Source organism: Rhamphochromis longiceps, linkage group LG12 (assembly GCF_057381845.1).
Source record: "Rhamphochromis longiceps isolate RC_006_pf linkage group LG12, R_longiceps_female_GT1.1, whole genome shotgun sequence".
Classification (NCBI taxonomy): domain Eukaryota; kingdom Metazoa; phylum Chordata; class Actinopteri; order Cichliformes; family Cichlidae; genus Rhamphochromis; species Rhamphochromis longiceps.
The window spans coordinates 37,142,670-37,170,245 of NC_140568.1; the positions used below are offsets into that span (position 1 = coordinate 37,142,670).

The 27,576-nt window shown below is 40.7% G+C and overlaps 2 protein-coding genes across 3 annotated transcripts; one reads left to right on the forward strand and one right to left on the reverse strand.

Annotated features, from left to right (window-relative positions):
- The first annotated feature begins 205 nt into the window (after positions 1-205).
- On the forward strand, positions 206-7,213 carry LOC146657813 (monocarboxylate transporter 13). 2 transcript variants are annotated; one of them, XM_085426144.1, is made up of 7 exons: positions 206-240; positions 516-662; positions 1,891-2,121; positions 2,197-2,340; positions 2,772-3,554; positions 4,813-5,932; positions 6,948-7,213. In XM_085426144.1, the coding sequence occupies exons 3-6, from the start codon at positions 1,920-1,922 to the stop codon at positions 5,013-5,015; spliced, it is 1,332 nt and encodes a 443-aa protein (XP_085282270.1). In that variant the 5' UTR covers positions 206-240; positions 516-662; positions 1,891-1,919; the 3' UTR covers positions 5,016-5,932; positions 6,948-7,213. The 2 variants fall into 2 exon arrangements, with proteins under 2 accessions (XP_085282270.1, XP_085282269.1); XM_085426143.1 differs by lacking the exon at positions 206-240 and adding an exon at positions 318-388.
- A 3,415-nt stretch (positions 7,214-10,628) lies between these two features.
- Positions 10,629-27,491, reverse strand: gldc (glycine dehydrogenase (decarboxylating)). The gene is made up of 25 exons (XM_085426141.1): positions 27,068-27,491; positions 26,813-26,891; positions 23,723-23,858; positions 23,150-23,314; positions 22,838-22,915; positions 21,910-22,057; positions 21,559-21,755; positions 21,365-21,461; positions 21,176-21,281; positions 20,781-20,920; positions 19,830-19,910; positions 19,584-19,681; positions 18,841-18,925; positions 18,685-18,726; positions 18,448-18,590; positions 17,733-17,808; positions 15,926-16,051; positions 15,423-15,572; positions 13,523-13,635; positions 13,221-13,362; positions 12,603-12,714; positions 12,400-12,495; positions 12,036-12,208; positions 11,861-11,941; positions 10,629-11,368 (listed from the first exon to the last, which is right to left on the reverse strand). Exons 1-25 carry the CDS (start codon positions 27,353-27,355, stop codon positions 11,228-11,230), a joined length of 3,093 nt encoding a protein of 1,030 aa, XP_085282267.1. The 5' UTR covers positions 27,356-27,491; the 3' UTR covers positions 10,629-11,227.
- Between the last annotated feature and the right edge of the window lie 85 nt (positions 27,492-27,576).

Below are 27,576 nucleotides of genomic sequence, written 5' to 3' on the forward strand. Positions count from 1 at the left end.
AGAGAGAATAGGTCAAAAATCCAGAAATAACTTCTTTGGAGTCAAATAGTGATTGTTTTTGTTTTGTTTTTTTAATAAAAAGATCACATTCTTTATTTTACTGCTGTTTTCGTTTTTTCCTCCTGGTGTAAGTTGACGTCCATTGGCTGCTGATTCAAACTGCTAAAAGCTATAAATAGACTTTGCGGAAAAGGTCACACCGATCTCTTTACAAAGGAACCTTGCATGTAGCTTTCCACGGTAAATATGAATCGCTCTTTACATGTCTAATTGCTTTTTACTTGCTAATTCAAAAGCAACAGATAATACAACATATATGGAAATTGATATTTTATTTTGAAATCCGGATGACGACGTTTGAGCTGTGACTTCGTACTCGCTAATGATGGTAGGCGGACTTACGTGTTTAAAGCGGACGTTAAAGGTTGTGAGCTGTCGTGGTTTTGATAACTGCGAAGAAATCTTTAAAGTTGAATGGCACACATCCCAACGGTAACCTCTTTCTGTCCTCTCAGTCACCACAAACGTCCAAATGAGAGTGCACTTTAATTCCGAGGAGAGCTGGATTTCACAGCGCAGATGCGACTTCACCACACTACATAAGCCGGTATGTTAGCAGCAGATATTCCGAGAAGACCCGGGGAAGGACGTTAGCTTGGCAGGTGATTTTCCACTTTTTTCTGTTTATGTCAATACCTTTAACGTAAAGGAGACGCAGTGAGTGTACCAGCCTTGTAGACAATAAGACAAATGATGCTGATCGAACATTATTTTAAATGTTTAGTCCGCTCATTGGGAGCTAAGCTTGTGAAACCCGGCTGCAAATGTTAGAAATGTTAATGTTAGAAATAAATATTTTTTAAAAACAACAACAACAATAGGGATGATACAATTTTAACATTTAAATACCTCTAAAAAGACTCTTTAACAAGCGTGAGGCATATAAATTTATAATAATTTGAAATGTAAGATAAGCATATTCGCAAAACAAAAACATGAGCATGTTCCTGTCTGTGTACGTTTTATAGAATAATTATTAGCAGTTATTGCAGTTATTATAGCCACAGCTTTTACAAGAACACTAATGTATATTTAATAAAATTAATATGAACAATATTCTCACTCTCGGATTTTCCTCCTCAGATAAAGATGATGCAATTAAATGTAACAAAAGTTTTAATACGCAAGACTTAAATACCCTCCTGCACATACCATTAATATTTAATATAAAATGAGCTCAAATTTCAACAGCACAAAGTGCTATCAGTTTGAAAAATATCAGTTTAAATAAATATCATATCAAACTCAGAAAAACCTCTGCTTTGAAGATGGACTTTTTTTGTTTTCTGTGAAGCATAATCGGCATCGAGTCACCCTTTTTTACCCACATCTCCGCATCAGCATACAGGGAAGGAGGTTCATTTATGTCAGCAACAGACTCTCCGGTTTGAAGGTTGTCCTGTTTGTTTGCTTTAACAAGCAGATTCCTCATCTGAATACGCCACTGTGCCAAAAACATTTGATTTGCCAATATTATCTTGATAAACTGGCAAAATCACAAGTGAAGCGCACAACAGGTCACCAACTGCTGTTTCTCTAACAAAATACATTAGAAAAACAAGCAGAAAAGTCCTTCACAGCAACAGTTTCTGCATGATACCTGCTTTTTAGCTTAAAATGTAGGAATTCTTTTTCTTAAGTAAAAGTCATAATCCAACTTAATACATAGTAGCCTACAGCGAGAAGAGACAAGAGCTTTCAGAGGGGGTTGTGCCACCCCATACACTCCCTTTAGACACGCCCCTGTGTAGTCACTCATACAGTTGTATAGTTTTTCACTTCTGAGAAGTTTCTGATCGCCGCCGTAACTGGAGATTTTTTCATCCGCAGGAAAAAAGCCTGCAGATAATTTTTAAAAGATGAAGTCCAGAAAAGTTGAACCCCCCGACGGTGGGTATGGCTGGGTGGTGGTCATGTCAGCCTTCTTCACCATGGGCCTTACTGCTGCTGTTCTCAAAAACTTTGGACACTTCTTCATTGAAATCCAGAATCACTTCGGAGTACAGGCCAGCACCACCTCTTGGGTGACCTCCACAACAATTGCTATGCTTCATCTAGGAGGTAAATAAGTGGTTTTCAATCTGTTGTTTTTAAACCAAAGGCGTTTTCGTAGAGCCATTGTTATTCTCTCTGCAGCTCCAGCAGCCAGTGCGATGACCTTACAGTTTTCTCAGAGAGTAGTCATCATGCTTGGAGGCTTGCTGGCTACCTTAGGAATGGTGCTGGCTTCACTGGACCTCAGTTTGCCCTGGCTCTACCTCACCATGGGCATCCTGCAAGGTAGCACACCCGGGACATACTCTAAATCCTACAAAGCAAATTGAACCATTTTGAGGGTTTGAATGAAAAAACTAACCTTGTAAACTGATTTTTAGGGCAGAAAAGAAAAGTATCACTGCTACTAAAAGTTCAATATTTTGTGATTTTTGAGGATAATCGTCACGTTCCATTTCATGTTAAGAAACATGTTTTTCCACCAGCAGCACTACTACTACAATTGCAATGGACTCTTTTAATGTTTGCATTTTGAAACAGACAAAACAGCATGAAATGGTATGCAAAGACTTACAGTGACACACACATGTCCTTAGAAGTGACGCGCTACAATTAAAACGAATCTGGGACATGTAAGTAATGCTAATACTGGCAGACCTGAGTCTTGTAAAAAAAAATAGTGGGTGGTTAATAATTTTCATCATCTCTATTTCCAGGAACAGGTCTTTCCTTCTCCTGGATCTCTGCCAACAGCATGGTGAGCCACTACTTTGTACGATGGCGTCCCATTGCCTTTGCCATCGCCAGTTCAGGTGAATGCGTTTTTGCTGTTATGTTCAGTCCGTTCTTCAAGTGGCTCATTGACACCTACAGCTGGCGGGGTGCTTTGCTCATCATTGGAGGCCTTCAGCTGAACCTGTGTGTGTGTGGTGCACTCATGAGACCCCTGAAGAAGACCACGAGACCTGCACAGGACACCAAAGACAGTCTAGAGGGAGATGCAACCACACTCCTAGCCAAGAGAAGGACCTTCTTCCAGTGCTTCCTCATGAGAAAACCTGAATTTTTTCTGTACATCCTGTTTGCAATATTTTCAGCTGCAGGGTTTTTCATCCCACCTCTTTTTCTGGTCCCCTTTGCTAGCAGCCTGGGTATGGATAAGTACTGGCCTGCTATGATTCTTTCTGTTCTGGCTTCAGCTGACCTGGCAGGGAGGCTGATTTGTGGGTGGATCGCCAACATGAGGCTGGTAAGAAACCTGCAACTGCTCACCATGGTGGCCACTCTCCTTGGCGTGGTGCTCCTGCTGCTGCCCATCAGCCAAAACTACTGGGCCATTCTGGTGTTCGCCTCACTCTACGGCTTCCTGTTTGGCTGTGTGGTGGCCATTCACGTCACAGCTATTGTGGACATTGTAACCCTGGAGTGTTTCGACAGTGGACTCGGGCTCTTTATGCTTTTAAGGAGCATTGGAGGTTTCACTGGTCCACCTGCTGCAGGTAATGCGGATTATCAATTATGTTTTTTGTTATTTGTTATGGAACTACAAATGTCGCAAAACAATTTTCTGAATGAGGATCATTTAGTGCTTTTTTATTTCACGTTTTGACTTTGATGAATTTTACTGCAGTTTATTAAAACCATCTTTGAGATCATGTGCACCAGGCCAGTGAAACTGCCCTTTCCATCAGGGTACAGACATTTAACTCATTTAATCCCTGAGATAGCTTAATATAACAAAAAAAATGCAATCTCAACAGTATCTCTTAGTTTCTCTTATCAATAAAGACATGCTGCTGTGGTAAATAAATGAAAACATGGCTCTTTGGGCTTAAATTCTGAGACGTATATGTGTAAATAAAAAACTTAGTTACTTTGGTCAAGTATAACTGGCCATAAAGGGGAGGTCTTTATCTATTGGAAATATGTAAACTGAATGAAAATAGAGTTAAAAGTCCAAAATTGATGTCTTAATTCTCATTTTACAAAGCCATCCAGTGGATCAGATTGGAGTCTTCACCAGTCTGATTCAGATTCTGGAAAAGACTGACTTTAATATGAAATGTTGATACTTTTTGCTAAAGATAGAAATGCACTCAAGTTTAAATATAGTAGAAAAGTGCTATATAAGAACTAGTTCATATGAAGATAAAGCCTGACACACAATTTCATTTCAGCTTAGTTCAATGAAATTAAATTTTATTTGTATAGTTATTAAGATAAGATAAGATAAGATAAGATAAGATAAGATGACCTTTATTAGTCCCACAGGTGGGAAATTTGTTTCGTTACAGCAAAAGTCCAAAGTTATGTAGCAGAAATGATATAAATTCAGGGTGCAGGTTTTGCTGACATAAAAGCGGCACTAGCTCCTTTACCTTTGAAGTAAACCTAAACATTTTGACAATTATGTGTGTCGGAGCTGCTGCTGTGCATAGCTGTGATCTCATGGCTCCAGGTGCACTCAGCAGTTTGTTAGCCACATCTAGCAGATGTGAACTGTTCAGTTAAACATTACAGAGCAGATACAAAAAAATTTAAATTTTTTATGGTCATTAAATATTTAAATCTGACGTGACATGATCTTGTTGGCTTTTATGTCAAATAATAAGACTGCTTGTTAGAAGTCATCAAAGAACAAAACCTCTTTTACAGTAAATGTCTCAAACATTTCTCTGCATGAACGCATACCCGTGTTCATTTATTCATCAGCACTGGTGGTGTGATGTTTCTTCTTGTCCTGGATTACTTGTGCAGGCTGGCTGGTGGATTACACAAACAACTACAGCGTCGCCTTCTACCTCTCGGGCGTCTGCCTGATTGTGTCCACAGCGTTTGTCGTCCTGGTCGACCGCCTGGTTCATAAGAGGAGAGAAGCAGCAGAGCCTCAAGTTTATTGTGCCATCGACCAGCAGGAGGATTGGGAAACGGCAAAAGCCGAGTCAGACACTGTTACATAAAGGGAGAACCCAGCAGAGTTGTGGGGTGCATACTGTTTTTTAGGGGCACATACTGATATCAGCGGATATTTTTTCATGTATTTTTATAAATAATCTATATTCACAGATAGTGATGTAGGAAGGTAACTGCATCACCTGGAAATTTCATTTCACTAGAATAACCAAGCATGGAATCCTCTATTATAGGATCCTAACAGATAAGTGTGGCATACTTGAACACAAACACAAAGAAACTTAGCTTTTTTTAATTATTTATTCAAAATAGAAAATTAGTACTTATGTGTAGAGAAAGCACCATCAGAAGCAGCACTCTTCTTCTTCCCGTCTGTTGTATCAGCTTTTCTTCTGTGCAGAATAGTTTCAGTTTCAGGATGTTTTAGTGTTGGGGTTTTTGTGTGTTCTGCCTGTTTTGAGATATTCGTTGGTGTTCCTGTTCAGAAATCTGCTTGCAGTTAAACTGATGGCCTTGCATCAGACTACTTGATATGATGGGGTTTTCAGCTCAGTCAGCAGAGTCAGTGTGACAACAAAGGATCCGCCAAAAACAACACTTTCACTTAATTTTCACTTGTTTGCTTCTCAGTGAGTATGTGTCGAAGCTCGTTTCCACCACTGACATAAAGCATTTATTGACAGGTAGATTTCACGGTAGATATCGCAAAATTCTGACAGACTAACTCAAACTTCTGTGTAAGGCAAACTTTTGAGATAATAATCCCAAACTTTGGGGTGATTTTTCAGTGTTGCTTCTCCTGTGAAGCAGTCTTACAATCCTGCTGTTCACAGCTAAACACGTGTTGCACGTTCACTGGCAGACTAGTTTAACTCTATTTTACTAACACACCTTTTTTGCAGTCTAACAGTTGAAAGAGTTAACTGCAGATACTGTGATCGATTGCAGATAATTTGGCTTACTGGTTGTGCCACAATTTTCTCCAGCTAAACAAAAACAAAACTGAGGTAATAGTCTTTGGCGCCAAAGAAAAACGATTACAGGTCACCAGAGAACTTCAATCTATACATCTAAAAACCACAAACCAGGTGAGAAATTTGGGTGTAGTGATGGATGCAGACTTAAACTTAGAAAAACACATTAAGACAATAACAAAGTCAGCTTACTATCACCTCAAGAATATATCAAGGATAAAAGATCTGATGTCTCAACAGGACCTGGAAAAACTAGTCCATGCATTCATCTTTAGTAGGCTTGATTACTGTAACAGCATCTTTACAGGTCTACCTAAAAAATCAGTCAGACAACTACAGCTCATTCAGAACTCTGCTGCTCGAGTCCTCACTAAGACCAAAAAAGTGGACCACATCAGTCCAGCTCTGAGGTCCTTACACTGGCTGCCTGTCCGTCAGAGGATAGACTTTAAAGTTCTGATGCTGGCCTATAAAGCTCTGAATGGTTTAGGACCAAAATACATCAATGACCTCCTGACCCAGTATGAACCATCCAGATCCCTCAGGTCATCTGGATCCGGTCTTTTATCAGTTCCCAGAGTCAGAACCAGACACGGAGAAGCTGCATTCAGCTTTTATGCTCCTTATATCTGGAACAAACTCCCAGAAAGCCTCAGATCAGCTGAAACACTCAGTTTATTTAAATCCAGGTTGAAGACTCACCTGTTCTCAGCTGCATTTGAATAAAGCACCAAATCCACACTTTAAGCTTAAATTTCAAAACTTACATTTAACTACTGATTTTATCTACTGTTCTGATTTTATCTGTTTTGATTTTATATACTGTTGTTTGTTTGTTTGTTTGTTTGTTAATTAGTTAGTTAGTTTATTTGCTTGTTTTAATCAATTTTAAATCATGCTTTTTATTTGTTCTTGTTTCTAATGTCTCTGTAAAGCACTTTGAATCACCTTGTTGTTGAATTGTGCTATACAAATAAACTTGCCTTGCCTTGCCTTGCCTTACAGTGGAATGACTTCTTAATGTACTTCATTCTTTGACCTGAAAGCCTTTGTCAGTTATTTAGATGTCACACCCCAAACAGCTTCTGGTTGTTGGCACCTCATCTGAAGCTGCTTATTTAAATTTTATGCACTTGAAGAAGTGAGATAAATGTAGAGAAGTCTCTGCATTTTCCATATGATTGATCTGCTATTATAAAAATGAGTACAAAATAACTGCTTTGCCATTTGTAGAGCAAATGAGTGGTTACTCTACAGACAAAAAAATCCAGCTATTTCCAGGGTAAAGTGCCTATGTCTGAACACTTCATGCAGGGTAGTCTTTGTGGGCTTGAATGCCAGGAAAGCAGTTTGATTTGTTAAATGTTTAGTTTTCTGCCAGCAGATAGGTGATTTGACCTAGTTAAACAGGTTTTGTATGCCCTGTGTGAGATGACCTGGTGAATTTATTCCCGTGCTTTTCAGGTCTCATTAGGCTTTATTCTTCTGTGTTCAATCAGAGAAATGAACCAGCTTATTACTCGAATCCCTTAACAGATTTTAAGACACACCAGGGAACAGATATCACAAAAAGGAGCTGTATTGTTTCAGCTTGAACTTTTGTGCAGTCACACATTTTGTAATCAGAATTGTATAACCCATCGTTAATGGGCTGCAAACTTGTGACACTATAATTATCCAAAGTTAGCCCGGAGGACCACGTCATCTGAGTAAAAATAAATACTTTGGTCTTTAAAAATAAAACAAGCGGAATTACCAAACTGAAACACTGCAGCTGTACGTCTGTAGCAGATGTGAGGCAGGTCTTCATCTGCAGAAGTGACTGAAAGTAGTTCCAGCAGAGTTTAAATAACAAGGCTGATGATGTCCTGAGGAACTCATTCCCAAAATTCATCTGTTTCTTGGAGGGGGGGTGGCTGCTGAAGCAAATCTCATATGGTACCAAATTAGCCTTTATAATTCCAATAACTACCTCAAGCAGTATATTATTTAGTTAACATTACACAAGCAGGAGTAAACTGTATATATGCTGGATGGGTTAATACCGTAGACTTTAGATTCTTCCTTTTAGCAATAAGAATGAATAGTTTTTATGGGGGGAGTGCTACACTAGAGTCCCCATCTTTATCAGGTGACCCAGGAAAGCGGTGTGGCTCAGTGAAATGCTTTTAAGAGGAAGAATCTATTTTAAGAGGAAAAATAATTACATCAGAGTCATAATTGTTGGTTTTTGGACCTTTAATGCAGTTGAAAATGTTATAATCGTGGCGATCATGGCTCAAGAGTTGGGAGTTCGCCTTGTAATCGGAAGGTTGCCGATTCGAGCCCCGGCTTGGACAGTCTCGGTCGTTGTGTCCTTGGGCAAGACACTTCACCCGTTGCCTACTGGTGGTGGTCAGAGGACCGGTGGCGCCAGTGTCCGGCAGCCTCGCCTCTGTCAGTGTAAACATGCATTGTGGTTTAAAATCAGCAAGCCTCATTTCTGTCAAATCAGAAACATATTTTATGGTGCAGTTTTTATGGTATATGTAGTGAACTGTAAATGTTCAGACTTGAAAAGATGACACACAGCTACTGCAGCTAATTAGCCGTCACAGTTCAGGTTACTTTTTTTTAAGCACACACTTTTATATATCTCGTGGGTACTTCTGCCTGCTCTTCTATTTTCCCAGAGGATTTGACAAAGTAGATGATCCACGTGTTTGATTTGGCACCGACTTTTACATCTGATGCCCTTTCCGACACAACCATCCCATTTATCCAGGCTTGAGATCGTCGCTAGAAGTACACAAGTTTGTGACACCCTGAGGCCGAGTTTGTGTTTCCTCTTGGTCTTAAACTGTTTATCTAATATGTGTGAGGTAAATGGGGCATTTATGGGACATTTTAAATTGCTACGGGAACTGTTAAGAAATAAATCTGTGTCCTCTTTTGTTATCTAGAGTCTTGGTCAGGCCGGCCTTTCTAAAGCTAAAGACTTATCATGGAGAACCACTGAAACACTCAGGGGGACATTTGCAGTGTGTGTGCAGGAATCTGTGGTATGTGCTGTGCGAATTACTCACATTATGTTATGTAATTAGCTTCTCAAACCAGTTTCAGCTGGTTTCATATGACAAAACATGTTCTGTTGAAACAGTCACTTCATAAAAGAAAATAAGTTTGAGGTTAGGCAGTTTAAACGTGTTTAAACGTGTCAGTATTTGCTAAGAAACTGATTTTTATCATTTCAAGGACCATTAAAAAAAAACATGTTACAGTCCAGTTTGGGGTCATTCATCTGTTTGATGGAGATTTTGTCATAATTGATATACTAAATAATTTACCGATGATCAAACTGGGTTTTTTTTGGTTTATATAATGTAAATGGTAAATAAGTCAAGGTTAAGAATGTTTGTTTACCTGGTTATCATAAAAGCAAATGGAAAGTTGTAAAAGGAGATTAACAGTGACCGAGCGCAGAAATACTCCTGAAAGCCCTTTCATGAAGATGGCGGGGGGGGGGGATCGAGGAAGTACAGCACAGTAGAGCACTTAAGGGTTCCACAGTGTGATGGATTTTGCCATAATGTGGGGAAGACAACAGGTGTTTATTATATTTACCTACTGGTCTGCACAAAGCCCCGGCTTGAATCCCTTTGAAAATCTGGGAAATTAAGTGAAATCTGGAGAGAGATTTGCCAGAGAAGGAACAGCTGGGATTGCTCAGAAGACGTGTGTGAAATTGCGACCGTGGTAGTTTTTGTGAAATTCTTTTGTTTGTGTGTGGAAAGTAAAATAGAAACTAAGACTTTGATGTTTGGAAAAGCTCTAAAAATTCATCTGTTTGACAGCACTTGTGAAATAGTTTAAAACAATAAGTCTTTACACTTTCATCATGAATTGAATTTTAGCGGCGAGATTTTCCTCAAAAAATAAATAAATTTAGACTATTAATAAGACCGTGTGCCCTTTCTGAAGATTTTTGGTGGTCCGGGCTGATGGGTGGGTTAACGATGGGAAATATCAGCTTCTTTCGTTCGTGGAAACTAACATGTTGAGATTAAGTACACAAAAATCAATTATATGCATAGTTTTTTGGCAAAATGTCTTATTGAGTAGTTTACTAAGCGTATCTTGTTAATCTTCATACAAAACATGTACACACTTTGGAGAGAATGCTTTTAATACATTCATTTTTCCTACAGACAAATACTTTAGATTAGAAAAACTGATTTTAAATGAGGACTACCTACTTTGTTACTACATTAAAAAAACATTTTCAAATAAAAGAGATATATTCACAAAAAAGTAACACCTTAAAATAACCATCACTTGTGACCTGATATTGTGTAATGTTTAATTAACTTACCATCAAACAACGTAATGGCTGTTATTTACAAGATTCTTTTATTTATCACACAAATTAATCATAAAATACTGCTGTTTAATCAAACCCGCTGGTGTGCGTTTGGTGCTTAAACTGAACCAAACTGCCAGCAAAGCAAAAACCGGGATGTTGGAGATGCTGAAAACAAAACCAAATTGCCAGTGAAGCAGGAAAATGTACGACCTCCATATTTACAGTCTACAGCGTTTACTCCATCGACATCTCACTTGCCTACTTACTCTGTAAAACAACTAGTATAAACATTTCAGACTTTACAATTGCCATCCAGATGACTGTTTACATACATGTTAAGTTCACAGTTTAACAGAATCAAATAAAGTTTATCAATTACTCATTCAATTGATGGTTATTATAAAGTGTTACAAAAAAGGCTTAATTACTCCTATACTGACAGTTTAAAAAAAAAAAAAAAAAAAAAGTTGAAATGAAAGCAGCTATTTTACACAGAACAGAGGCACCAAGAGCAATTACAGATGTCACATTATCTGCACTTGGCTTAAAGTACAGCATTTCAGAGGTGGGCTATGGAGCGGCCTCTGTGTTGAATGGTGCGCTTATTTTCGCAAGCTTGGAATAGCAATAAGTCACACCTTTGGTCAATTTGAGTAGTTCAAGTCAGGGCAAAAGCCTACAACCCCACAAAAAGGGTGCAGTCAGAGAGAGGCCAGTCCCATCATCCACCTCGCATGCTTTTCCACCCGTTACATCAGCGGCAGCTCAGATCTGCTTCACTGTGAAAATTAAGAAACTCGAGGGTCTCCCTGGAGATTTCAGAGCCCTAGTGCAGGTTTTGAGGAAATTTACCACTATATAGAACTTCTATAAAAATCACAGATGTTTAAAATTGGAGGTTTTGTGCGCTGGCTGGACAATGGGACTGAGCCACAGAGAGTATCTAGGAGGAGGCTCTCTTCTCCTCATATGGAGACTCATACACCTCCATGGGTGGGCAGGTGCACATGAGGTTCTGGTCGCCATAGATGTCATCGATCCTGGAGATGCTAGGCCAGAATTTGGTCTCAGGTTTTATGAAGGGCTGTGAAGAAGGGAGAAAAGAGGGGTCAAAAAATTCAAACAATACATTTATACAAAGCTCATTTCAAGTAGCCGGCTTTGCATTAAATGTAAAATGTGAACAGTCAACAAACCCCATTACCAATGTTGACTAAATCAGGGCATCTATAACTTAATTAAAACCAAAACTCTATTGCTAAGTAATCTGAAAAAGTTGTTGGCTACAGGACATGAGACAAATTACACTTCTTATTTTTCACCACTAGAGGGCGATAAATACAAGTTCTTTAAACAGTACAGCTGCTTTCACCGAGTTTGACTTTCCCAAAAGTAACAGGGATTTCATATTATGCATTTTTTCCTGCAACAAAGGAAACATAATTGAAGTTGTTTTGTTTTTGTTTTTCAATTTAATAAAGGAGAAAAATTTACAATATGCATTGCATATTAAGTCAGTTGTAGTCGTTTTGGAGTGTGGGGCATTGAATAAGTCTAATGGGATAAAGGTACTCACCAAGGGGAAGGCAGCACACTCCCTGGAGTAGGGTCTGTCCCAGCTGGATGTTGAGATGCACGCCAAAGAGTGAGGGGCCATCTGCACGCAGGCACAAAGACATACACTTGCATGACGACTTCAGATATCACAGCTTTATATTAACCACTGTATGGTATGTTTTCAGCACAGAAACCTTAAGTGGGTTGATGCGCGAGTCCATCCTTCCCTCCTCGATTTCTGCGATCTCCTGTCTGATGGCTAGCAGGGCGTCGCAGAAACGGTCCATCTCAGCCTTGTCTTCCGATTCTGTAGGCTCAATCATAAGAGTACCTGCCACTGGCCAAGACATAGTGGGTGCATGGAAACCTAGACACAAATAGTAGAGAAGAAAATATATAATACTACTACAATAATAAACAATAGGTATCAATATGCATCTGATAAAAATTATGAAAGGGACATACATACATACATACATACATATTCTACAAATACTCAAATCAAAGGTATTTTTTGGCCACCAATGAAACACTGTGGCCGACAGAGTGATGTGGTACCATAATCCTGCAGCCTCTTGGCCACGTCAACAGCCTCAATATTAGCCGTCTTCTTGAATGGCCTCACGTCCAGAATGAACTCATGGGCTACAAAACCTGTGCACAAAAAGAAGGAGGGGGAAAAAAAAGATAGTTAGTTATGCGGTTTTATTTATTTTAAAATGAGAGTACATCACTACACGTCCACAGAGACGGCACCATACCTTTCCTGCCTCTGTAAAGGATTTTATAGTGACCTTCCAGCCTCTTGGCCATGTAGTTGGCATTAAGGATGGCCACTTCTGTAGCGTGCCGCAGTCCCCTGGATCCCATCATCTAAACACCAAAACAGAATTAAAGCATCTGGGCTTCAAAAAGCCCAATGTTCAAAAGAACATTTTAATACAGCTTTAATATAACATTTTTCTTTATTAGCAGTATTAGCACTCTGTCCAACAACTGCCCCTCTTTTTGCTTTTCTTTTTATATAATGTGCATATTTCCTCCACCTGCTGGTAAACAGGGTGGAGTTTGGGTGGCGGGCTGCTGCCTCAAAATGTATCAGCTATGTAGAGTAGCTGTTAAAGTTAATGACTTCTTTCCCTGGATGTTTATCACAAATTAACACTTTTGTTCATGTTGTCTTAAGTTGAAGTGAGAGCCAGGTGACCAACTACTCATGTGACAAAAACAGAGCCCAGGAAGTTTTCAGTGACTTGTGACTGTAGACTTTTAAAAATCACACACTGTTAAGTAACAGTTTCAAACATGCTAACAGATTAGTGGAAACGAGTTTACCAATGTGTTTCAATGTGGTCTCAACTCAGTTTATCTGTGCTGACCTTAATGTAAGCCCAGGAGATTGGCAGGATGGCACTGGAGCCCCAGGGAGCTGCGCTGATGGTGCCCAGTGAGCTGCTGATGTTCACTGACTGCATGGAAACCACCGGGTGGCTTGGTAAGAAGGGGGCAAGGTGCGCCTTCCTGATAAGAAATAGATGAATATACTGTCGGGTCAGAGAATCATCACAAAATAAGAACCAAAAAAAAAAGAAAAAAAAAAAAAGAAAAAAAAATTTCTCTTTTTATAAACAAATTCACATCAAACTAGTCACCATTTCTCCCTTTATATCCACTGACTTACACTCCAATTGGCCCCATGCCGGGCCCTCCTCCACCGTGAGGGATGCAGAAGGTTTTGTGCAGGTTTAGGTGAGAAACATCCGACCCGTAATCTCCAGGACGACACAAGCCCACCTTCAAGGCAGAGCAAGAACAAATTTTTTTATTTAAATTAAATATTCTACAGAAAAACCTTGCAAAAACAAGAAAAGAAAAAAAAAACTGATATAAGCTCAGTCTTTACCCTTTTACAAAAAACAGATACAGTGGGATGCTAAAGTTTGGGCAACCTTGTTAATAGTCATCATTTTCCCGTTGTTACAATAAAAAATAAAATAAAATAAAAAATGTCAGTTAAATATATCATACAGGAGACACACACAGTGATATTTCAGAAGTGAAATGAAGTTTATTGGATTTACAGAAAGTGTGCAATAATTGTTTAAACAAAATCAGGCAGGTGCATAAATTTGGGCACTGTTGTCATTTTATTGATTCCAAAACCTTTAGAACTAATTACTGGAACTCAAATTGGCTTGGTAAACTCAGTGACCCCTGACCTACATACACAGGTGAATCCAATAATGAGAAAGAGTATTTAAGGGGGTCAATTGTAAGTTTTCCTCCTCTTTTAATTTTCTCTGAAGAGTAGCAACATGGGGGTCTCAAAAACAACTCTCAAATGACCTGGAGACAAAGATTGTTCACCATCATGGTTCAGGGGAAGGATACAGAAAGCTGTCTCAGAGATTTAAGCTGTCTGTTTCCATAGTTAGGAACATATTGAGAAAATGGAAGACCACAGGCTCAGTTCAAGTTAAGGCTCGAAGTGGCAGACCAAGAAAAGTCTCGGATACACAGAAGCGACGAATGGTGAGAACAGTTAGAGTCAACCCACAGACCAGCACCAAAGACCTACAACATCATCTTGCAGCAGATGGAGTCACTGTGCATCGTTCAACCATTCAGCACACTTTACACAAGGAGATGCTGTATGCGAGAGTGATTCAGAGGAAGCCTTTTCTCCCCCCACAGCACAAACAGAGCCGCTTGAGGTTTGCTAAAGCACATTTGGACAAGCCAGCTTCATTGCGGAATAAGGTGCTGTGGACTGATGAAACTAAAATTGAGTTATTTGGGCATAACAAGGGGCGTTATGCATGGAGGAAAAAGAACACAGCATTCCAAGAAAAACACCTGCTACCTACAGTAAAATATGGTGGTGGTTCCATCATGCTGTGGGGCTGTGTGGCCAGTGCAGGGACTGGGAATCTTGTCAAAGTTGAGGGACACATGGATTCCACTCAGTATCAGCAGATTCTGGAGACCAAAGTCCAAGAATCAGTGACAAAGCTGAAGCTGCGCCGGGGCTGGATCTTTCAACAAGACAACGACCAGAAACACTGCTCAAAATCCCCCAAGGCATTCATGCAGAGGAACAAGTACAGCGTTCTGGAACGTTCATCTCAGTCCCCAGACCTGAATATTATTGAAAATCTGTGGTGTGAGTTAAAGACAGCTGTCCATGCTCGGAAGCCATCAAACCTGAATGAACTAGAGATGTTTTGTAAAGAGCAATGGTCCAAAATACCGTCAACCACAATCCAGACTCTCATTGGAACCTACAGGAAGCGTTTAGAGGCTGTAATTTCTGCAAAAGGCGGATCTGCTAAATATTTATTTCATTTCTTTTTTTATGGTGCCCAAATTTATGCACCTGCCTGATTTTGTTTAAACAATTATTGCACACTTTCTGTAAATCCAATAAACTTCATTTCACTTCTCAAATATCACTGTGTTTCTCCTATATGATATATCTAACTAACATTTTTTATCGTAACAACCAACGATTTATACAGGATAATAAGGACTATTAACAAGGTTGCCCAAACTTTTGCATCCCACTGTACTTATTGCATTACCTGGGCATTCATGTTGGCGCCATCCAGGTACACTTGGCCACCGTTTTTGTGAATAAGGTCACAAACGTCTCCGACATGCTCTTCAAACACACCAAAGGTGGAGGGGTAGGTGATCATCATGGCTGCCAGGTTTGCCTTGTGTTTGTCCACCTGGAAAGATAAACATGTAAAAAAAATAATAATAAAGCTGTGTCACATCATTTACATGAAGTCAAAGTTCCAGTCCTTCATGAACACACTTGGATTAATGAACACATTTGGATTAGAGTGAGGATCGACTTAAGACCAGAGGCATCAAAAGAGCTTGTTTCACAGCGTGAAGGATTGCATGAGTTTACAATAAATGAGGATTATTTTGAGCTGTGAGTCATGCAGAGCAAAAATACTCCAAAAAAATAGATTCCCTTCAAATCCACCTATGAAACTGGACATGTCTGTCTTGGATAAACCTGTTAATATTTGCAGACAACACAAATCTTGTACAACAGCATCCGTTTTCTCACCAGGGCCTTCAGGTGAGACAGATCGATGTTGCCATCCTTATCCACCTCCACCACTTGAACCTTCATTCCTGCCATCTGAGCGCTTGCTGGGTTGGTCCCATGTGCAGACTTGGGGATTAGACAAACCTGAGGCAATGGGAAAAATAGTCAGCAAAGCAGAACAAGCAAAATGCAGCTTGAGTCATTGTCCTAACCATAATCCAAAGTCACGCCAAAACTGCTGTGACTGCAGGTTATGCAACAAGAGAAACCGAGCCAATTAAAGCCATAGATATTTCAGATCCAAAGTGAAGCTCAATTAAATAAAAACAAAAATAGATATAATTAAATTAGTGAGACTGGTGGCTTAAGCTACTTTTACAATTTCATTTATACAAAAACTTAACTTTTAAGGTCTCAGTGGGAGGAAACTGCAGCTCTCTTTGATCTCTGCTACTAATGAGTAACCTGCCTGCAGGTCATTAACTGATTTTTATCCCTTATTAGGGTGACACGTCTGGCATTTTGCAACCCAGTTTCACAGGCAAACCAGGGCACATGGATCCGGTGTTAGCCAAAAAAGACATGACTGACCTGAAAAACAGTGCTTTGCTGTCACTCCAGGAACTCTCACTTGACAAAGTCTTAAAACCTCCAAATATGGAGTCTTAAAAAACAGCTAGCCTATGGGATCACAGCATTTTCAGCTCCTTGTTTGCACAAACAGATGCCAGTTTGGACCTTGACTAGTTCCAGGAATCAGGCTACTAAGATTTACTCATTAGGAAGCAATAAAAATAATAAAATGACAGAAGAGAAAATACTTCAGTACGCTAGTCTTTAATTTTGGGTAGCATCTCATCATCCTTCAACAATCAATAAGAATGTCAGGATACTTTAGGAGCTACTGTTGAGAATGCTTTAACATCACAGATGTTTCAATTTACAACAATAACCCTGTCACTGATGGGGGGGGGGGGGGGGTTACCCTGTAGGGCATATGTGCTAATACTCTGTTAACCTGTCAGTATCAGGAAGGATAATACTGATAGTAAATAGTCTTTACAAGTCTTCTCAATGTCACCTGATTAGATACACCAACAGCTAAACATTGATAACTTAGTTGCCATATGAAGTTCTGCTCAGAAACCTTTGGCACTCATGTGAATGTTGCTTTGATGCATACCATCTGCTTATATATTGTTGCAGACCAAGCGCACCTCAAACAGCAATAGCTCTCCCAATGACAGGAGCATAGTTACTAGGACACTGCAAAAACTGCTCAGGAAAAAGGAAAACGTCAGAAGCAGCTGCTCTCAAAAATTCAAGCTCTGCATGCACAGACCAAGCCTGATCCATGGACATGTCACCCTGGACCCCACAGGACCCAAAGAATCTGCCATCCTAGTGCCAGTTGCAAAAGGATTCCTCTGAACTGATAGAAAAACACTTGCCAAGCATTGTGCACTCCGCCCGCCTTTACGTCACCCAAAAAAAGAAGAACTGCACAATGCCAGGGCAGCAACTTTAATGTTGTGGCTAAACAGTGTATATTTGTAAGCACTTTAATTGAAAATGAAACTTAGAAACTCAAAGTTTCTATACCTCCAGGTATTTTTTTTTTTTAAAGTTCAGTGGATCATCATTTTAACTCTAGAGTTTCCAGAAGATGAGGCTCTTCCTCAGAGTCAAGTTTAAATTAAAAAAGGATTCCATTTTCTTGCAGAGACTAGAGACTCTAGCTTAAAATAATTTTGGGTTGGATAAAATAACATAATTAACCATGACTGCAATCCTGTTAGACTTTTGCTCTTTCCAGGACACTTACACTTCTTGAACTCTCCCCCTTTGAGTTCAGGTAGGCTTTTATGGCAGCCAGGCCTGCATATTCTCCCTGAGCACCACTGAAAAATAAGGCAGACACCATAGTCATGCATAGAACACACACAGCCTCAAAGTCCAAAGACCAGTCTGCAGACATTACCAAAAGAGGAGGGAAAGATGGGATGAAGCTAGGTGCATTCTTGGCCAATGTAGCATGCGCCACCATGAACACACTGATAAGCAGTGACAGAGAGCAGAGGTGGGTGTGTCGCTTATCAGCTGTAATATCCTGCAAGTTAATCCTGCAAGTGTGAAACCAGCTATGCACCGCTTTAATAATGTTGCTGAGATTCCCCTTTAAAAGTCGATTGCGAAATTTCTTCCCTTTTAGATTTTCCACAAACTTTTGTGTTGCAAAGGCACCATCCCCATCCTACGTTCAGCACCACTCTCCAATTCAGTGAGCTCTCTGAAATAACGGTTCTTTCACAAATGTTTGTAAAGGAAAACTGTATTGCTAAGTGCTTGCTTTGAGCATTTCCTTCCTTCTGCAGAGGTTCTATGATCCAGAAGGAGGGTTCGGGATAATTTGATTGCACTGCACGGAACCATCAAAGTAATCATCTTAAAGAGGAACATGCTCCCGTCTTTACCAAATATCATGCCCACCCAACTGATACGGTCTGTGCACCAACAAGTACATAATTTTGTGCCCTCACCTGTTTGGCTGGAACGAGATCTTGTCATAGCCTGTCACCTCACAGAGGTCTTTCTCCAGCTGTCTGAAGAGTTTCTGGTAGCCCTCTGCCTGATCCAGGGGCACGAAAGGATGGATGTTGGCAAACTCCCTCCATGTGATGGGCTGTCAGAGGATACAGCAGTGAGACATAATTACTCAAAAGCATTTCATGTTACACCTGAAGAAAACTGAAAAACTAGTTCCTGTTTTTACTCACCATGAGCTCTGATGAGCTGTTTAGCTTCATGGTACAGGAGCCCTGAAAATAAAAACTTTTTTTTTTCCCACTACTTTATCACACTAGTATAAAGCATGCTATAAATTTCAACTATCTGTGAACCTGAACCTCTGCCTTGACTTATGGTAGCCTCACCAGGGGTATCATGCTGTGGACTAAGGAGAGGTCCTTATTCTCCAGACGCTTCATATATCTCACAATGTTGGTCTCAGAATGGTAACTGAAGGAAAAAACAAGAAGCAGAGACACGAACACTTAGAGGGCTCGCATGGCAATAATGCTATGTTTTGGATCTTGGACATGCAGCAGCCAACCAAGACTGCTCCAGAAACACCGCAAATACCCTAAAGCACCGACTCTCCAAATTTCCACATCCCAAACACATCAATCATACGAGCGACACGTTCATACCACAACCTCTTTAAAAAGGGATAAATTACAAAAGTAAGGTTAAAAATTCTCATGCATTACAGCTTTCATTGATGAGGCAGTAACAGTTCAACATGGGTATCATCTTTGGAGTTGTTACACCCTTAGAATATGGTCAATCCAAAGTGGCCCCACCCCACTGCTAACAATACTCTAGCTCAATATTGGGGAGATGGTCCAAATGTTGTGGCTGATCTGTGCACACACTACCTAAGGTTAACTAAAAGTTTTACCCTCTTTATGTCAAGGATCATGTCAAAGAATAAACGTAGGGCTCAGACACAGGAAGCCTGGATACAAGACTGCATTTATGGAACTACTGGTGTTGTAAGATATGACTGCAACACCATTAAAGTTCTTATTGTGCAGTTAATCAAAGGTTATTACAGCTAAAATGCCACACACACACCTTTCTTGGGAACAGTACAGTCCTTAAACTGGGAACAGACCTGTTGAAGACCTGGTGTGTAAGGTATTTGCTTGTCCTCTTGAAAGGACTTCCCATGATCCCCTTCACCCGCTCGCCCATCTTTTCAGCTATCAGCTCCTGAAAGGTTCAAATTAAAGCCAAGTCATTCTCTCACCAATCTCCATAACCATAAAACAATAACTGCTCAAATTAAAAACCAGTAACATATTAAGTAATGAATAACTTAGACAGCACAAACAAACAATGGAAGTAACCATCAACATACAGCAGAAGATTCACAGCCAAAGACCCAGAGCAAGTCATCCAAATCCCTCTCAGTCACCGTTTCATCGAGAGAGACGCCCAACTGTTCAAAGAGAAGACGAAAAGAGGATTTTTTTTTTTTTTTTTCTTTAAAGTGTTCCAGCGACTCAAGTCTTTCACCCTAAACAGTAAAAAGGGGGGGGGGGGGGGGGGGGGGTGAAAACTTGAGACTAGCACTTGTTCTGACAGCTTATCTATAACAAACAGTGGGTTTGTTTGCAATCCCAGCTCAGTGAAATTGAAAATTTGTACTGCAGAAAAGTTAATTAGGGAACATTGACACTGATCTCAGGAATGCCAAGTGATTTATGTATCAATCCATTCATTATACATTACATGCATCATTTGTAGATTTGTCAATATGTTTAAACCAATGAACCTGCTGTTATGCACTCCTATATTTTGGCTCTTCCTGTATGAGTGAGGAAGTGTGTTAGACTAGCTAAAAAGTCACATCCACTCTTACAAAGTTTAAATTGGATTCACTGGTTCTTGATCCTCTCAAGAATTCTCTTTTGCACCCAACATTTTTCCCCACATGTCCAATTACAGGATTTTTCATCTTATCCAGTTTTAGATCTAATTAATGTGCTAAACTTCCCTTCATCCCTATAAGCCATATTCAGAGTTTTCTAGGAGCTACAACAATCAGTTGCTTCTGGGCAAAGATCCCCTATCCCCTCCCATTTCAGCCTGAAAACTACTGCAGGAAGAAAAAAAAAAAAAAAAAAAAAAAAAAAAAAAAAAAAAAAAAGTTTCTGCATATACATGAGGCAGCATTAATTTCCACTCCTTTTTTTGCAGTGCACCAATTACAAAGCATTATCCAAAAACTGCAAGTCGCTGCACTTCTGCAGGCTTAGACCACCTTAATCAGTCCAGCGCTTTCCCCAAAACATTTTTTGATCCTCACCACTCCATCGGCGTAGACTCGCAGGTTTATCTTCCTCTGCTCAGCTCTCTCCAGGATATCTTTGGCAGCCACGCTACAGCTGATCTTTAGTGTGTCAAAGAACATTTCGCTCTGCAGCCGGTGTCCCGCTCTCTTCAGACCTGAAAGAAAATGTACAAATTAACTGTGCACGGCATGTTTACGGGGAGAAGTTTGGATAAAGACAAAGAACAGAAATTTGGTGACATATTTGTCTCTATCCAGTCTTTAACCACTCATTACTGAGAACGTGCACAAAGTAAAATGAGAAATTCGCAGTTCACAAGGAGGAAAGCTTTTTTTTTTTTTAAATAACAATTTCTCAATTTGAGTGAGGACTGAAGTTTTACTGCAATGTTGCATATATATTTATATACCTTCTGCAAGGATCAAAGCAGCACCATGTGTCCTCTTCGCAATGTGTTTTAGTCCCTGGGGGCCATGATACAGTGCATACATAGCAGCCATATTGGCCAGCAGAGCCTAGGAAAACAGTAATTTTTTGTAATTAATTTAGAGTAATGCATTTCACCAAAATGAAGGACGCATATAAACCTGGATCGTACCTGCGCAGTGCAAATGTTGCTGGTTGCCTTATCTCTGCGGATGTGCTGCTCTCTGGTCTGCAGTGCAAGACGATACACTTCTTTACCAGCTGCATCTCTGCAACAACAGCATAGCATTCAACCATCTTACTACTGTCATCAGTTTACTCAGAAAAGAAGATTAGCAATCTTGAACCCTGAAGGTCGCTTCTCACTTGGTGACTCCAACCATTCTGCCAGGCATCATCCGGACCAGGTTTTCTCTAACCGCAAAAAAGGCAGCATGTGGACCGCCGTAGCAAAGAGGAACCCCAAACCGCTGGGAACTGCCCAGTGCGATATCAACACCAAATTCTCCAGGGGGACGTAGCACACACAGTGCCAATAGGTCTGTGGCACAGCAAGCCAGGGCCTGGACAGGAGATAAAAACCAATCTCAGCAGTGGAAATGAACAAAGATGTTCCCATTTGTTATTAAGATCATTCTTAAGCCTAATTATATCCCCTGCTCCCACGGTTCTTTTGGGGAGCTTTTACATTTCTTTTTGTGGTTAAAGCTTTCTTACCCCGCCCTTGTGTGCTTGATCTACAAGCGCAGTGAAGTCTTCCACTCTGCCATCAGTGTCTGGATATTGAAACAGCACACCGCTCACATCTTGTCCACTGAAGTCCATCTCATGAGGCAGCTTTAGAACAGTTTTTACCCCAATATAGCTGCAACACAGCAGTCAAAACTTGAATGATCAAAATACAGACATAGGATGCAATCAAACTTGCACCCCCAATTTAAATTCCCCTTCAAGGTAGTATTTTTGTGCAGTTCTGGACCACTTCAAGTACCCCTGCAGCTACATTTCAATCTCCCCGTTCAGGTCTGAACACTTGGATGAGCAAACTTTGTCTTGTGTGTAAAAGTCACACAACATTGACGTAGACGATCATCGTTAGCAATGGACGCAAGGCTCCATCAATTCAAAAACGGAACAGTGAAACAGCCAGTGTCTAAGACTAAATGCAATGCATCAGGTCAGGAAACACCACCAAGGCCACATCCTGACCTCAACTGGGATGTGTTCCAGGGTGCAACCGCTCACCGGCAGCATGAAATACCAGTGTTGCACATCACCAAGCCTTCTTGCCAGGTTTGGCACCCTGCCACTTTGTCCTCTTCCCCAAAATAAAACTAACTTAACGGGCTGTCATTTTGTCAGCATGAAGACGATCCAGGACACACTGCAAAGGCAAGTAAATGTAGCAGGAGAGCTGACGTGGTCCAGGGTGCACAAAGACAGAACCCCGAGGAGGACATGATGGCACAACAGAGAATACACCTCAGGGAATTTAAAAAATAAAATAAAATAAAGTTGCCTAGGACAACACCTTTGCAATATTTTTTACTTCAATCTTGTAATTTTAATATTAAAGATATTTAGATTCTTTTTTATGATTTACTGTTACTGGAGACCTCATACATTGACTGTCTATGATGCATACTTAGCTCTGGTCTGCACTACAGCAATAGTCTGGGGATGGCAGCGTGGGTCAACGTAGAAGGTTCTTCTTTTGTTTTGTCTGTGAGAAGCAAAAATCAATAACAGACCACTGTAAGGCAGGTTTAATACACACACACTACATCTTGAATCTACAACAGGTGGCACAGACTACGATCCATTCTAGTGGCCAAAATATAATTTCACAAGACTATATTCAAGATTCTTCATTTCGTTGTTCTCGTGACAATGACAATAAAGTTTCTGATTCTGATCAACTGAGCACTTTTGTCTAAACAGGTCAGCATGTAAATACCTGTGACAGAGCTGCATGGCCTCAGCAGCAGCAGTTCCCTCATCAAGCAAAGAGGCGTTAGCCACAGGCATGCCTGTGATGTCACAGATCATGGTCTGGTAGTTGAGAAGAGACTCCAGGCGACCCTGAGCGACCTCAGGCTGGTAAGGGGTGTACTGAGTGACCCTGTGAACAAAACCCAAAACAATGATTCAACAGAGCGAGACTGGACAGAAGAACAATAGCACAAAGTCGATGGCATTTATGGACCCAAGACTGGTCAGGGGAGGCCATTGTATGTCTTCTCTGACCCTAAGAGTTTAGAGAAAATGTGGGTCGGAATAGCTGACTTGGAACTGTGTGAAAGAAAATTTTGTTCAGCAAAACATTGGAGCAATGCAGTTCTCACAAGACCAAGTGAAATCAAATCACAAGACTTCTTATTGAGGGCACGTTACTCTGCACCATGACAGTTAAGCTTCAAATTAGTATCCCAAATTTAGGAATAAATATCATTAATTGTCCACAGAAGAAACCAGCTCACACCACTTTTGTCACATTTCTTCCGATCCAAGGTAGCCTGACGGCACTCACCAGCCTGCATTCTCCAGGAGGTTGCGCTGGATGGGCGGCGGTACGGAGCAGTTGTAGTAACCCATGCCGATGTAGGACCTCCATACTTTGTTTTTTGATGCAATCTTTTGAAGGGACTCCAGAACTTCATTCTCACCTGCAAAATATTTAAAAGGAAGCTGTTTAAACTTATTCCAAACAACAGTCACTGAGTCATAAGTGAGAAATACAGGATGTTGGTAAGTGTTAAAACAGTTCTACTTAAATTACATCATGTGATACATCTGTCATGTCTGCTGCTAAACAACAACAACAACACCTGTCTGAAGGTCTGATGAACAACATTGCAACCCTCACGTGAGCCACTGATTGTGTAACAAGATGAAGAAAATCATTATAGTGAGCAGTCAGGTGGTCTAAATAGTTTTTTTTTTTTTAAAAAGTCAGTGAAATCCAATGCTAATCTGTTTTCTACTGAGAGCCTCAACCATCTTTTTCATATCACTAATAACATAAAATTTTAATACTGAGAGAAATACATCTTATGTTCCCTAAAAACTGGCCCCAAAATCTAGTACATATTGTTACTTCCTCAATTTCATTAAGCTTCATTTCCCAGTCCTGTAAGGGAGCTCTGCCAGGACACAACCAGCCTCTGAGATTCCTCTGGCCTTTCTGGCTGCCTAGCAACTCCAAGGAATGGACAATACCACCCGTTTGAACCAAGAGTCCTGGCTACTCCCGTTTTGGTGAAAGGAGGACACCTCTAGTCGTGGTGGCGTGAGGGACCACAGCCAGTATACAAGTGAATATTTACAGCTTCTTTAAAAGATGGGGGGGAAAGGCAGAAGTATTCGGAAATTCAGGACAAACTATAAATAAAAGTACATTTGGAGATGACGCTCAGGGTGAGTTGATGAGACGTGCGAACCGGAGTTCGTTTCAGTTGGACTGCTTTCCCATGGTCCCAGAGTTCTACAGGGCAGCAAAAAAAAGCTGATTCACAACCATCCAGGAGGTCTATTGTTGAAGAGAGAATCCTTTGCTGGCTTTGCAAACTGAAGCCCTTCAAAGCTGAACAAGCAGAAAACCAGCACGGCCTCCAGTTTGTTCCTTCAGCATGGCTTGTTGCATTATGAAAACTGACAGTGTCAGGAGGGGCTGACATACAGGCAGGTCAGCGTCACTCTGGCTAATAGACACGTTAGAGTACCTGAGCATTAGAAACCTCTTATAAAGATCCTTTTATTACTATAATGTTAAATTTAGAAAAACTGTCATGACTTAGCTCTTTCGACTGTGCATAAAGAGCTCAGTCATCATTCATTGCAAGTGTAAAGGTTTTAGACATGCCTCAAATCAATAGCCTGGCATTAAGTTGGGTGCAATTCAATTTCACCATTTATTGACCCCAATTAAGACTTTGAGGTAATACACATTGGTCTGTTTTGATTGCATGCCCCCCCCCCCTTTTTTTTTTTTCCCCTCATAATTGATTGAGCATCAATTATTTTTTTGCTTATCCAAGTTCATAAGCATACAGTCATGGTAAAAGCAAAGTACTCTCTCTTTCGGTTTTACATATCAGGACATTACAATGTCTTAAATTAGGACATGTTTTTGCAGCCACATGACCCGGGCACCTTGCAGTCAGATTCGACCTTCAACTCCTCTGTATACCCAAGTATTCTGGAGTCAAATGTGAGGCCATCTGTCCAACAGCTAAAGCTTGACTGAAACTGGGTCATACAACAGGACAATGATCCCAAGCACAGCAGAAAATCTACAACAGAATCTCTAAAGGAAAAAAGAAAGGGGTAGGGGGGAATCAAGGTGTTGCAATGGCCTAGTCAAAGTCCAGACCTCAACCTGATTGATATGCTGAATGGAAGTACCTTCAGAGAGCTGTGCATAAATGAAACCTCAACAACCTGAAGCAATGCCGTAAAGAAGAGTGGGCCCAAATTCCTCCACAATGAGGCGAGAGATTGAAACGATTACTAAAAAGTTATCGCTGCTAAAGGTAGTTAAATTACACTTTGTTTGTCACTAACTGCTTCTGCATTTTAGTTTTTGCTAAACATCTAAAGACATTGTGTGATATGTCATGTTCATCAGGGGTTGTATCTGTCTAATTTGATGACCTGAGGTCTGTACTGTGAAGCAGGATTTCATGTCATCCAGGTAACTTCAGCATTGAATCTGGATTTTCTGTATTAAGAAGGTCATTCTTAGCAGGGTGAGCCATATCTGTGAAACCATGGTAACTTATGCTGCTTTTTTATTTATATATGTAATGTTTTTAATCTCCTGTCTCTCCAGCCCTATTTTTGCACATTTGATAGGGACAGGCCTACTTCACAAAACAAACTGAGCAAAAATACAGCTCCACATGAAAATACACGTTAATTCACACAGAAAGCCATCAGCTTAGAGCTGAAAAAGCCGCAGCTTAAAAAGCGTTAAAAAGATTGACTGCTGTATAGGATTAAACACAGCAGTCTGCGTCTGCTGCTGAAATGTAGGCTATCCGTGTTGTATAGGAGCAAGAAAAAAAACCATCCATGCATCATCATGAAACCACCTTATTAGGATCCCCGGCTGTGATGTAACGTAACGTGAACGCTGTAACCAGATTGAACTGGACTTGGGACCGGAGCTCAAGGCTAAACTTTACACTCCAGTTGCCATCCTATGAGCATCGGCTTCCCAACAGGAGATTGGTGCCGCTCGCCGAGTTTCGCAAAAACAACTCCAAATATGTTCAAAGGAAGACTTAACAGGGGAGAGCGCTCCGCGCCACACAATAGAAGGGCAACCTACATTTCAGCCTCTCACTTGGCTTCATTCAGCGCCCGTTGGGTGTGGGAAAAGCTCGACATGTTTTTAAAAAAAATAAATTAAAATTTGAAATAAAGCGGCACAATATGAGGTTAACACTCATTCCCGCTCCACACACACACACACTTATTTGAATTACATTTACAATTTGAAATTGAGATTGGTGGCGCATCGAGGGAGATTTAGGCAGCAGCTTGCAGCGCTATAATAACAGGAAGAGATTCAGCTACTGTTTCACTAACACATACGTGCACATCAGGCCAAACTTACAGACTGGATCATCCATCTTCAAGCTCCTCTGCAGACGGATAGAAGATGGTACTGTGTTTTCAATCAACTGGTCGACTGACTGTAGGAAAAAGGGGAAGTTTAATGAACAAAGGCGCGTAAACCGCTACCCAGTGACATAAACACGCCACTCAGTGCAGGTGTTTTTGTGCTGAAACTTGTCTTAATGAAAATGAAAGGAGTGGGTTTTTTTGCGCCCATTTCATAGAGGGAGGGAAACAGCGACGTAAATCTTACCTCGAGTCCCAGAACATCCAACATGTCTCTCTTCTCCTTCTCACCTGGACCGATGTGGCGCTCAGCAAAATCATCATGTCTGGGTAAAATCCTTTCTATCTGCCTGGAGGAGACGGTTGCAGAGGTCCTCAGAGCCCGGGCTGATGTTGTTAGGGATGCGCAGCTGTTTCGGATCTTGCACTGAAGTTTCCAAACCACGCGGCTCTTATCGCTCAAATGCCTGCGCGGTGCGCCGGGATTCACCGACTTGGCCAAAAAGACCCCCCAGGACTTGGCGCAGCTCTGCATCTCTAAATCACACTGAGAGACAAGCGTGCAGAAACTGGTGAAGCCTTTCCCTCCCTTAACTCAGTAGACTTTCTACCCACTGAGACCGGCGCAGGAGATACAGCCAACTCCTTCAAACTGCTGAGTTTATACGGCTGCACAGTTGCACAAGAGCGGACCAATCAGAGCGGAGACGCTGCGTGACGCGGTGACGAGCCCCGGCTAACCAGCTGCTCAACTTT